This window comes from Marmota flaviventris, chromosome 8 (assembly GCF_047511675.1).
Source record: "Marmota flaviventris isolate mMarFla1 chromosome 8, mMarFla1.hap1, whole genome shotgun sequence".
Taxonomy (NCBI): Eukaryota; Metazoa; Chordata; class Mammalia; order Rodentia; family Sciuridae; genus Marmota; species Marmota flaviventris.
This window is the reverse complement of record NC_092505.1, coordinates 57,346,254-57,358,315: the sequence shown is the minus strand read 5'-3', so window position 1 is coordinate 57,358,315 and position 12,062 is coordinate 57,346,254. Positions and strand designations below refer to the sequence as shown.

Below are 12,062 nucleotides of genomic sequence, written 5' to 3'. Positions count from 1 at the left end.
CATATATTTATGTCTTCTCTATTTTTTTGAAAATGTTTTGTAGCTTTCAGAGTATAATAACTTTTAGATTTGCTTTGTTAAATATATTCCTATGCATCAATACTTTTGAAGCTCTTAATGGAATAATTTTCTTAATTTCATTTTCAGATTGTTCATTGTAAGTTATAGAAATACAATTGATTTTTTATATTAATCTTTCTATATCATCCTGCAACCATACTGAACTTATTTGTTAGGTTGAATGCTTTTTTTAGTGGACTCGTTAGACTTTCTACCTACAAGATCATGCTATTTGCAAATAGAGATAACTGTCTTTTCAATCTTGATGCCTTCATTTCTTTTCCTTGCTTGGTTGTTCTGGTACAATGTTGAATAGAAGTGGTTAGAGCAAATGTTTTCTGGGGGTGGAGTGGGGAGCATTCAGTCTTTTACCATTAAGGTTTTTCATAGATGCTGTTTATGAAATTGAAGTTTCCATTTATTCATAGTGTTTTGAGGTTTTATTTTATTTTCCCCCTGATCATTTTATCATAAATGGGGTTGAATTTGTCAAATGCAAAATGAAATTTTGTACATTTATTTAGCTGATAATGTGGGTTTTGTCTTTTATTCTGTTGATATGGCATGCAGCATTAATTGATTTTCAGATATTAAACCAATCCAGGCCAATTAATTTTCTAGGGCTGCTTTAACAAAGTATCACAAGCTGAGTGGCTTATGCTATGGGAATTTAATGTCTCAGTTATGAAGGTTAGAAGTCGGAGATGAAGATGTTTGATGGGGTTGGTTCATTCTTAGGGCTGGGGGTAGAATCTGTTGCATGCCTCCCCTATACCTTTTGGTGGTTTTCTGGAAATTTAGTTTTCCTTGGGGTGTGGTACAATCACCTCAATGCCTGCCTTCATCTTCACATGGCATTTTTCCTATGTGCTTCTCTGTGTCCAAATTTCTCTTTTTTAATATAAGGATACCTATCAAATTGATCATATATACTAATGACCTCAATTCAATGTGTCTAATTGCATCTATAAACAAGCTTATTTCCAAATAAGGTTTTATTTTCAGGTACTGGTGTTAGAACTTCAACACACAAGTCTTGAGGGACACAATTCAACTTGTAACAGTTGTATTCCTGGTGTTATTTCATTTTTTGTTTATTCTCTCTTATATGCTGTTCAAGATAGAGGCCATAGATAATTCTAAATGCCAAAATCGAATAGGCACTTAGACCAGAAGTCATAAATTGGGGGCCTGGGGACCCAGTTATTTCTGTTTTTAAAATTTATATATGACATCAGAATGCATTACAATTCTTATTACACAATTTTTCATATCTCTGGTTGTATACAAAGTATATTTGCACCAATTCATGTCTTCATACTTGTACTTTGGATAATAATGATCATTACATTCTACCATCATTAATAACCCCATGCCCCCTCCCTTCCCCTCCCACCCCTCTGCCCTATCTAGAGTTCCTCTATTCCTCCCATGCTCTCTCTCCCTATCCCACTATGAATCAGCCTCCTTATATCAAAGAAAACATTTGGCATTTGTTTTTGGGGGGATTGGCTAACTTCACTTAGAATTATCTTCCCTAACTCCATTCATTTACCTGCAAATGTCATGATTTTATTCTCTTTTATTGCTGAGTAATATTCCATTGTGTATATATGCCACATTTTTTTATCCATTAATCTATTGAAGGGCATCTAGGTTGGTTCCACAGTTTATCTATTGTGAATTGTGCTGCTATAAACATTGATGTGGCTGTGTCCCTGTAGTATGCTGTTTTTAAGCCCTTCAGTTATAGACTGAGGAGAGGGATAGCTGGGTCAAATGGTGGTTCCGTTCCCAATTTTCCAAGAAATCTCCATACTGCTATCCATATTGGCTGCACCAATTTGTAGTCCCACTAGCAGTGTATGTATGAATGTGCCTTTTCCCCCACATCCTCACCAACACTTATTGTTTGTATGCATAATAGCTGCCATTTTGACTGGAGTGAGATGATATCTTTGAGTGGTTTTTGATTTGCATTTCTCTAATTGCTAGTGATGATGAACATTTTTTCATATATTTGTTGATTGATTGTATATCATCTTCTGAGAAGTGTCTGTTCAGGTCCTTGGCCCATTTATTGACTGGGTTATTTGGTTTTTTTTTTTTTTTTTTGTGCTTAGCTTTTTGAGTTCTTTATACCCTAGAGATTAGTGCTCTGTCTGATTTGTGAGGGGCAAAGATTTGATCCCAAGATGTAGGCTCTCTATTCACCTCACAGACTGTTTTTTTTTTTTTTTTTTGGCTGAGAAGAAACTTTTTAATTTGAGTCGATTCCATTTATTGATTCTTGATTTTAATTCTTGTGCCACAGGAATCTTATTAAGGAAGTTGGGGACCCAGTTCTTTCTATAGACCTATCTTGTTTGGCTTGCATTTATTGACAAAAAAAATAAAATAATTAATTGTTAATATTTAAAATTCAAGAGATTTTACCTAAGAACTTGGATTGCTAACGTGTCTTGGCATAAAGTCAGGGATTCCATAACAGATATTACTGTGTCACTTGGCTGTTGCTATAGTGGCTGTACCCTTTAGATGGAACCTGTGCTATCCACCTCACATAGTTCTTCTCATTTCCATTTGACACGTTTTATTTACTTAATGACTTGAATTTGAACATTTGACTATCTGACCTTGATTTAGAAGCTCGGTTCATGATCTTCTCTTCTTCTGAGAAAATACAAATAGATGCCTAGATTATTTGTACTCTCAACAGAAGCAAAACAGGAAATCTTTACCATTTTATTTTGAACCCAATGGCCTCTAAACTCAGAGAATTAAGGGTATTGGGGCATCAATTTATTTATCTCACATACTTTAAAAAATATTTTTAGCTGTAGATGGACACAATATTTTTATTTTATTTATTTTTTTGTGTGGTGCTGAGAATTGAACCTAGTGCCTTGCACATGCTAGGCAAGTACGCTACCACTGAGCCAGAACTCCAGCCCCTCTCACAGACTTTGTTTTATTTTTGGGCGGGGGGGAGTTGTTTTTGTTTTTGTTTTGGCAGTGCTGGGAATTGAACCTAGGGCCTTGTGCATGTGAGGAAAGCACTCTACCAATTGAGCTACATCCTCAACCCCACTCTCACTTAATATAACTGATTGAAGTCTGGCAATTGAGCATAGTGTTACCAAAAAAATTTTTTTTTTCAAAAAACTGGAATTGTGTGGAAATGTTCAATCTTTTCAAAGTAGCAAAAGGATGAAAATTTAAAAAGGGATGGATATAGGTCATAGAATGCTACAATTAGGCATATTTTCTTGAGACTACAGATAAGACCATTTCCTCTTTCTCTCACTAAGATCACCAATCAAGGTCTTCAGGCCTGGAAGACAGAAGACATTCCAGCCAATAAAATGTCCATTGCATGGCAACTACCACAGTATATTCTGGTTACAGTTGCTGAGGTCATGTTCTCTGTCACAGGACTTGAATTTTCTTATTCTCAGGTAAGACTTTCTAAGTGAAAAATAAAAATGGAGTCATTGCTTGAGGGATAGCAAGTTTTAATTCTAGCACTGCCTTACATAAGTATGTGATCCTGGCCAAGATCTCCATCTCTTTTGACCTTGGGTTCCTATGTATGACCTTGAACAGTCACCTTGACTTCCAGGATCGTGACAGTGCAGCCTAGCTGTACATGCTGTTTGGGCTCTGGGAAAGAACACTTAAATATGAAGACTAAGCTCTGTGGAGTTAGACTACCTAAGTTCAGATTTTGTCTGCATGACTTTTGTGTAACCTTAAGCAAATGAATTATCATCACTCAAATGCTATTTTTCTTTTCTTTTAAGAATACTAATATAACTTATCCCTTAGGATTGTATAAAGATTATATGACATAATGAATTAAAATATTCAAGAGTTCTAATTTTTTCTTACTGTTGACATTATTACCATCCCTGGAATCAATGTGATAGTTGAACTTAGTGGGGGAAATTCAAATATGGAAACTGTCACAGGAGAAGTTTACTGGATAGACTTCTGGGGTAAAGGGTTGGCATACAGTTTGTTTACTTACAAACCTGGTCTTCCCTAGGCTCCATCTAGCATGAAGTCTGTACTCCAGGCAGCCTGGTTGTTGACTGTTGCAGTTGGGAATATCATTGTGCTTGTTGTGGCGCAGTTCAGTGGCCTGGTACAGGTATGGATCCAAGGGAAACAAGGAGTTCATGTCTACTCAAAGTTTTTCTATTCTTCCTTTTCCCTATCTTTCTGTTTCCTACATTCCCCACTCAGTGCTGTGATATGAGATGGATTGGATACCTAGAGATTGTCAAGAGGTAAATGTGTGGGTGACAATAATGACCACTCTATGCCTATGTGAGGAGAGGTCAGTGAACCCAGTGTTCTCCCAGGAGAAATCTATCTGAATTGGTGAACCTTTGTCAAGGTGCTCCTCAGTCTCCACCCCATAAAGTTCTCTTTAGTTTCAGGTTTCTCCATATTCTCCTCTTGTATTTATTTCTCCCTGCAGTGGGCTGAATTCATTTTGTTTTCCTGCCTCCTCCTGGTGGTGTGCCTGATCTTCTCCATCATGGGCTACTACTACGTACCTGTAAAGTCAGAGAATATTCACCAACCAGCAGATAAGCAGATTCTCCATTTCCAAGGGGAGGTGATCAACTTAGAGACCAAGAATACAAAGCTCTGATGATTCCCTGGACTGACTCCAGTTCCTTTTCCTGATCTCAGTCATCACCTATCTTCAAGCAATTTTTTTCTCCTACTGGTTTAGGAGAAAGGTTACATCATATCTGAGCTGATTTCTTATACCTTTCTCCCATGATAGAGGTAATTTCAGAACTGAATTTTCTAGTACATCTTTCATCAAGGCCCTAAGACACCGTGTTTTCCCATCCATCAGTGAACTCAGTAAACCTTCTGTCATTCTCAAGCTGGCTTCATGTCTCCAAATGGGCATAAAATGTAAGTGTGTGATAGAAAGAAATCTCTATAGAAATAAGTCAGTTATGGAGGATTCCTTTAAAGGTTTCTGCCATCTAGAATTGATGACCCCAATTTTTGAGGTGCTAGTTTAGAGGCAAAAATGCACAATATTAGAGACGTGGTTTTTCAAGTTAATTTATCAGTAATGTAATTGTGTTCTTCACAAGGACCTCAAGAGTGGTTTTTGTGGTATGATCTGGTCCAGGGAGTGGCTGGCTTGTCCATGTTTAATAAGATCTTAAATGGAAGGAGACAATATGCCATTTTGTTAACATATAGAAGATGTATCTTTCTGATTACCACAGTACTTACATACTCACGCATATATCCCATTTCTCAGTACTTATAGATCCTGGAAACCAAGTTAAAGATAGTGAACATTAGTAAACATGGTCTGGGAAATAGAAACAAATAGAAATTGCAGAAATCCTGATGAGCTGTTCAGTCCTCTACAGTGCACATTGCTCTTAGGAACTGTTTGAACCCTTGGACTACATGCTCTTCTGTGCATAGCTGTATTGACATTAACTATAATTTTGCAACTTAGCTTTTCAGTATTGCCAAGACTGCTTTTTCTTGTTATTACTTCTTGTTTTGCTTGTTGCAACAGATCTTTAATAACAAAAGGCTTTTATACAGCCAACTTCCTTTAATTTTTTTCTTTAATTTAGCCTCAAAGTTTTAAGAATTTTCCTGGCTTACTTTCTCCATAAATATATAAATGCTAATTCTTCCTTTAGTCTTGGAAATTTCCTGCTTATTCAAAAAGGGTAATATTAATTCTCAGATTTGAGGTTCTAAGTGATAATAACATTCAACAAAGGGGAATGGTCCTGCCTGAGGATTCTATCAAAATCTGTGTGTGAGAGGGACCAGAGAATGAGGGGTTTTTGCCTGTATGAATGAAAAAAGTTGAAAAACTTACCTTGCACACAATGAATTAATGATGGCACAGACCTGGAAATATGATTGTGCAGTATATTTCTTTTTTATTTAATTTTTTATTGGTTCTTTTTAGTTAAACATAACACTAGGACTCATTTTGACATACGTATAAAAGCCTGGAATAAAATTTGGTCTAATTCAGTCCCTGATATTTCCCCTTTCTCTCCCTTCCTCTCTCCCCTGATTCTTTCTCTCTACTCTCTTGATCTTTCTGTGCAGTATATTTCTGTTGAACCTGAGGGCCTTATTCTATTCATTTTACTTTGCTATTCTCATCTAGAACAGTGCTGGGTCTCACATTATTAATAATGTAATAGGTAACAGAATTTCCCCTAGTTCCTCAAGTTTTATATACTTTAGTGTTCATAACTAAGGTTTCAGAAGTACAAAACTGGCAGCAATACCATTCAGTTTCCCCAGGTATCTTGATGTGAATCTGACTGTACTCATTGTTAAGCTGCTTTAAACCAAACTGTGTTGTAAATTTTGTTTCAAGAAATGTTAACACTGTTCGGTGAATAAAAGTGTCTATAGACAAATACGTTTGGGAAGTGAGGCATACTATATCTTATTATTTGCATATTAAAGATCGAGAGATCCTGTGGAAAATAAGATAAAAAATAAGATAAAAAACTCACGAGGCATTGTTTAGCTTAATGTGCTATCATGTTCTGCAGAACACTAGTTTCCACAAAACTGTTAGGCAGTTCTTTGATATGCTGAACCAACAGCTTCCTACATCTGACTACTGGTTCTTTTCTTTATAGCAAACAAAAATGAGCATAACCCCTATCAGTGGCAGACTTTTAGCTATTTAGGAGTTCTTTCCTTTACTATGAATGCTCTTAATTTTCATCAAGCTAAAGATTCTCAATTCCTGTAATGGTTCCTCACAAGGCACACTTCTGTTCTTTCACCACTGGATTTTTCTCTTCTAAAGAAATATACTTTACCTGAAATACAGCAATTAAGATTAAAGTATCTTAATAAGTGAACCAAGTACTGGAACCAAGTACAACATTCCAGAAGTTGTCAGACCAGAAGAGCTGGCAACTGCCATTTTCTGAACAAAGCACTTCTGTTAAATCATGTAAGGTAACATGAGATGTTTTTTGGAAACTACAAGACAGGATAGGCTTACCGCAAAGTTTTGAAAGAGAGTCATTATTCACTTACATACATCTTCGAGTTCAACTATATGCCATTGGTTGAACCAGCTGTTGGAGATATGATGATATGATGACCCACAAGGTGCCTTTCTTATCTTGACTGACTGTGAAGATCCTGGGGAGTTCAAAGGCCTTGAGAAAGTCATGGTACAATGAGGAAGAGCAATCAGGATAAGATGACAAGAGTATGACAAGAGTAGTGTACAAAAAGACCAAAGATTCAGTCAGAGAAAGCTAGGGATCTGATTGTGTGAGGTCTTGTGACCATGATAAAATATTTTGAGGTCATTCTAAGTGAGGTATGAAACTATTAGAGGTTAAAAACATGAGTGACACAATATGGTTCTTTGTTTAAGCTCAGTCCGGCTATTGAGTGGGGAAATGTCTATAGACAGGAAGAAATGGGAATAGGAGTCCAGTTAGGAGACCTTTGGAATATTCCAGGCAAAAGATGGTCATGCTTTGCTAAGTATTGGTGACACTTGCTTGTAATCCCAGTGACTCTGGAGGCTGAGGCAGGAGGATTACAAGTTTGAGGCCAGACTCAGAAATTTAGCAAAACCCTGTCTCAAAACAAAAAACAAAAAGGGATGGGGATGTAGCTTGGAGTAGAGTGCTGTTGGCTTCAATCCCCAGCACCACCACTGAAGTGGCACCCCCTTTCTCCACAGAAAAGTCCTCTTCACCATAGCTGATTCTAGGACTGTCAGCAAAAGAGTCTCTGTGAAAGAGTCCAATGTAGATAAACTTCCTATTTTATCTATATAAGGATACCAGCACTCCAGGTGCTGGACACCCTCTTACTAGTTTTTCACAAACGTATCCAGTATAGTACTTTGCAGAAATGTGCAAACAAGGCCTCTGACCTTGAGCTGGGGCTTCACAGAGATGTCTACATTTTTAAGATAAGTTACAGATGGGCTCCATGGTAACAGCTGGCAGGGGAGGAAAGAAAGGGGAGAAGAAGCTCTCCCCTTCTCAGGTGTTGTCCTTGAAGAGTTAACTTGCCCAGAACAGTGAAAGAAAAAGCTGCTTTTATGTGAACTTCTGCAGACTATGAACTTCTGAGCCCCTCCCCTTACATGCTGGGTATAAAACTCTGAATCTATCTGAACTCTGGGTTCAGGGGATTGATTGATTACAGCAAAAGCTGTGTCCTCTGAACCTGGCTGCAGCCAAATAAAACTGTTTCCTGCTGTCTTCGGTGCCTTGCCTCCTTTATCCCTACAACACCACCACCAACAACAAAAAAGCTCCTGAATTGGCGCTAGGAATAGAACTGGGGAGAAGTAGTTTGACTGGGAACTAAACTTTAAGGTGGAACTGACAAGATCTGAACATGGTTGGACAAAGAAAGAAATCATCAATGCTGACTCCTAGATTTGGATTTGAATAATGAGGGTGAATCATAGTATAATTTTATGAAACTAGAAAAATTGGAGTAAGAATGGGTTTGGGGTGTAAAGTAACTAATCATTTTGTTTTGGACATGTTGAGTTTCAGATGTCAGTGAATGGTACCTAACTGGAAATATTGAGCTGGCAGTTTCACATCTGAGTTTGAAGCTCAAGTAGAAGATTGGGGCTAGAAATATAAACTTGAGAATCATCAACATATAAGCGCTACTTGAAGTCATGAAACAGAATGAGACTTTCTAGGAGTAAATGTATGTAGAGAAATGATTCAGGAACTGAGTCCTGGAATCCTCCAACATTAGATATCTGAGGAAAGAGGAGGATGCAACAAAGACAAAGAGGTAGGTGACCTATGGAAGTAAGAGGAAACCCAGGAGAATGGGATTCAACATAAAAGACATATTCTTTATTACAATTAGGTAAAGCCAGCATGAAACAATAATCTTTGGCCTAAAGGAAGCAATTGTTCCTATTAGCAAACCTGGGTTCTGGTAATTTCTATGCAAGTGTACCTGACTCCTTTTTCTTCCACAGTTCAGGTTTAATGGTCTCTCTTTTCTCCTTTCTTCTACAAGGCATTATGTTGGGAATTATGGGACAAATAAATGGTCATAAATAAAGAATCTCAAAGAAGATAAGAAATATACAAATACCATTTAAATTCATAGTAATATAATGATCTTTGTTTAGCTTCTTATTTTTCCATGTGCATTATATCAAATCTGTTTAATGAAGATAGAATGTGACCTATACCAAAGAAATTTGCTAAATGCTATGGTAGTACATAGAAAGGAGAGATAACTGCTGGCCATGGGAATTAAGAAAGGACTCATGGAACAGACAGTGTTTTAGGTTTGACCTCAAAAATGACTAGAGTCTGGATATAAAAGCAAGGGATAAGAAAGCATTCCAGATAGAGCTTCCTTCACAAACAAAGATGAAAAGACAGACAAGAAAACATGAGTGGGATTGGGGAAATAATAAATAGGCTGATTTGCGTACAGAGTAATAATGGGCGATAAGGCTAGAAAAGAAGAGGAAGTTTAACAATATGTTGATGCCATAGATTCAAGTAAACAGATCTGATCTTGATCCATTCCTTAATAACCACTCTCCATGATTTTTCATCCTAATCAGAATAAAATTCAATCTACTTAACCCAATCTAAAGGGTGATCTGAATTTGTCTAACCTGGTCTTTCTCATTCTCTGCTCCTCTGACCACTGAGCTACAACTACACTAGTCATCTTTGCTTCTCAAGCAGCCACACTTGTTCCTGGCCAGGACCTTTGCATTACCTGTGATGGTCTTTCCTCTGATTCTCTTGGTTGGCTATTTTTGCCACTAGTTGTGGGTTACTTCTTCATCTCCTGATCAATTTGAAACAGCCATTTAAACATAGCATGTATAAATATGCATTTCGGAGGAAAAAAGGACAATGGAGTCAGTTTAATCAGTAAATATTTGTCGAGCATTTGCTATGTTCCAGATGTGCAGTATACACAAAAGACAAAGACAGATGAAATGTTGTACTTTTTTTTTTTTTTCCTGTCTCTGGTTTTATTTATACAAATAGCCCAGGAGGACACCAGTCTCCTGTAGACAGGGGCCTAGGGGTCACACCAGTCCTTCTGTACTCGCATTTCCAGACAGAGGCTTTTTACTATAGAGCTTTCACAAAGACCTGGGCACCCTTGCGGGTCTGGGCACCTTTGGGAGCAGGAGCAGGAGCTAGAGTTGATAATGGAGCTGGAGTTGCAGCCTGGGTCTTGGCTTGGGCTTGGGCTTTGGCCTTTGGCTGGTAGAGCCTATGACCCCTGGGATGGGCAAGAAAGGCAAGGCAGCCAAGCTTGCTGCTGGCACCCCTGGCTTCACGTCCTTGGGCTTTACCAGGCCTTGATAGCCCTGGCACATGCCCTCATGGCCTTGGCATTGCTTGCCTACACTGTTTTCAGGCCCTTCTTGTTGTGCTTCTTGGGAAAACATGTGTTTCTCAGGAACTTGGGTCTACCTCCTTAAGAAATTCATATCTTTGTGATCGGGATTTCCTGACGCCATTTCTATGCCATTTTGGGGACTGGTTGTGCGTGGTGTGGTTCTTGGACTTGGCTATGTCTGTACCATAAGCCGCTGCTCCTGGAGTAGTTGAGACCGGAAGAGGAAGAGCTGAAACGTTATTCTTACCACCAATGAGTTCAAAATTTTTCTGTCTTCAAAATTGTTCTGAAGTGATTGTATTTTCCTAACTGTAGTATCTGGCTCTCAGTTCTTTTGTGACTTATCTCCTGCAATCACTTTTGGAGTCTTTCTTGTCCATAGACAAAAACCATTAACTCCCAATTCTCTTACCTCTTTTTTAATTCCAATGATCTCCATTTTACCTAGGGTCATCACCAGACTATGCTTTTTCTCAAACTGAAGTATGTCTTGAAAGATGCTACCTTCCAAATCTCTAATTTTGAGCTGGGTTGCAGTGGCACATGCCTGTAATCCCAGAGGCTTGGGAGACTGAGGCAGGAGGATTGCGTTCAAAGCCAGCCTCAGCAACTTAGCGAGGCCCATTCTTAAAATGAAAAAATAAAAAAAGAGCTGGGGACGTGGCTCAGTGGTTAAGTACTCCTGTGTTCCATATCTGGCACACACACACACACCAAAAAAAAAAAAATTCTATTTTTGAAATTTTTAATCTTGATCTGAACTTTCACATTCCCTCCACTTCCCACTGAACTCTTTTATCTTCATTATAATCTTCTATTGATACATCCCACTTCTCTCAAATTACAATCTAATCTGTTTGCATTTGCCTTGAAATTACCCTGAGATTCATGCTCAATTATTTCAGTTATGTGTTAGCATTGTAGAATTTTTGGCCTTCTTGACTTTCCATCATTTCTGCTAGTTTTCACCACTGCACAAAACCTATACATTACTTCTATTTCTGCTTCTGGGCTACTTGGAACTGCAAAAGAAAATCACAACATTATGATCATGTGGCTCAAAATTCAACACCATCAACTCATTTTCCAAATTTGGAACATAAGCATTATCTGACTCTACCCTTTGCTGGCTGCACATATTCAATTAATCAACAAGTATCTTAGATTCTATTTTACCCACTTTTCTCCCATCAGTCATTGTCACTAAAACAATTAAAAGTCAACATCATGTCTTTAGATTATGACAATAGCTTTTTATGCTTAATCTATGTGTTACACTTCTGGCAATATGATCTATTTTAACATGCAAATTGTGTTACTCTTCTGCTTTAAAACCTGTCACTGCTTCCTATTTGCTTTAAGTATAAACTTCCAACTCCTTAACAAGGTCAACATGCCCTACCTGACCTGACCCCTAATAACCTATCTAGTTAGAACCATTGGCCCTTGTCAACTTGCACACCCACACATACCCATGATTACACACAGATCTGTTGAGATCTCAACCTGGAATGCATTGCTTCTACATCTGGATTTGAGAAGATTTGGCATTTTTTCCAATATTAAGTTTTCCAAGT

General features: G+C 37.8%; 1 protein-coding gene across 3 annotated transcripts in view; it reads left to right on the top strand.

The window, feature by feature from the left end:
• Slc15a2 (solute carrier family 15 member 2) overlaps positions 1-4,966 on the top strand; it is a 34,804-nt gene extending 29,838 nt beyond the window's left edge. For all 3 annotated transcript variants that reach the window (XM_027936027.2, XM_071615292.1, XM_071615293.1), the window contains 3 exons: positions 3,372-3,518; positions 4,109-4,213; positions 4,547-4,966. In XM_027936027.2, the coding sequence (XP_027791828.2) occupies positions 3,372-3,518; positions 4,109-4,213; positions 4,547-4,723 (429 nt within the window). In that variant the 3' untranslated portion in view covers positions 4,724-4,966. The remainder of the gene's footprint in view (positions 1-3,371; positions 3,519-4,108; positions 4,214-4,546) is intronic.
• The last annotated feature ends 7,096 nt before the right edge of the window (positions 4,967-12,062 follow it).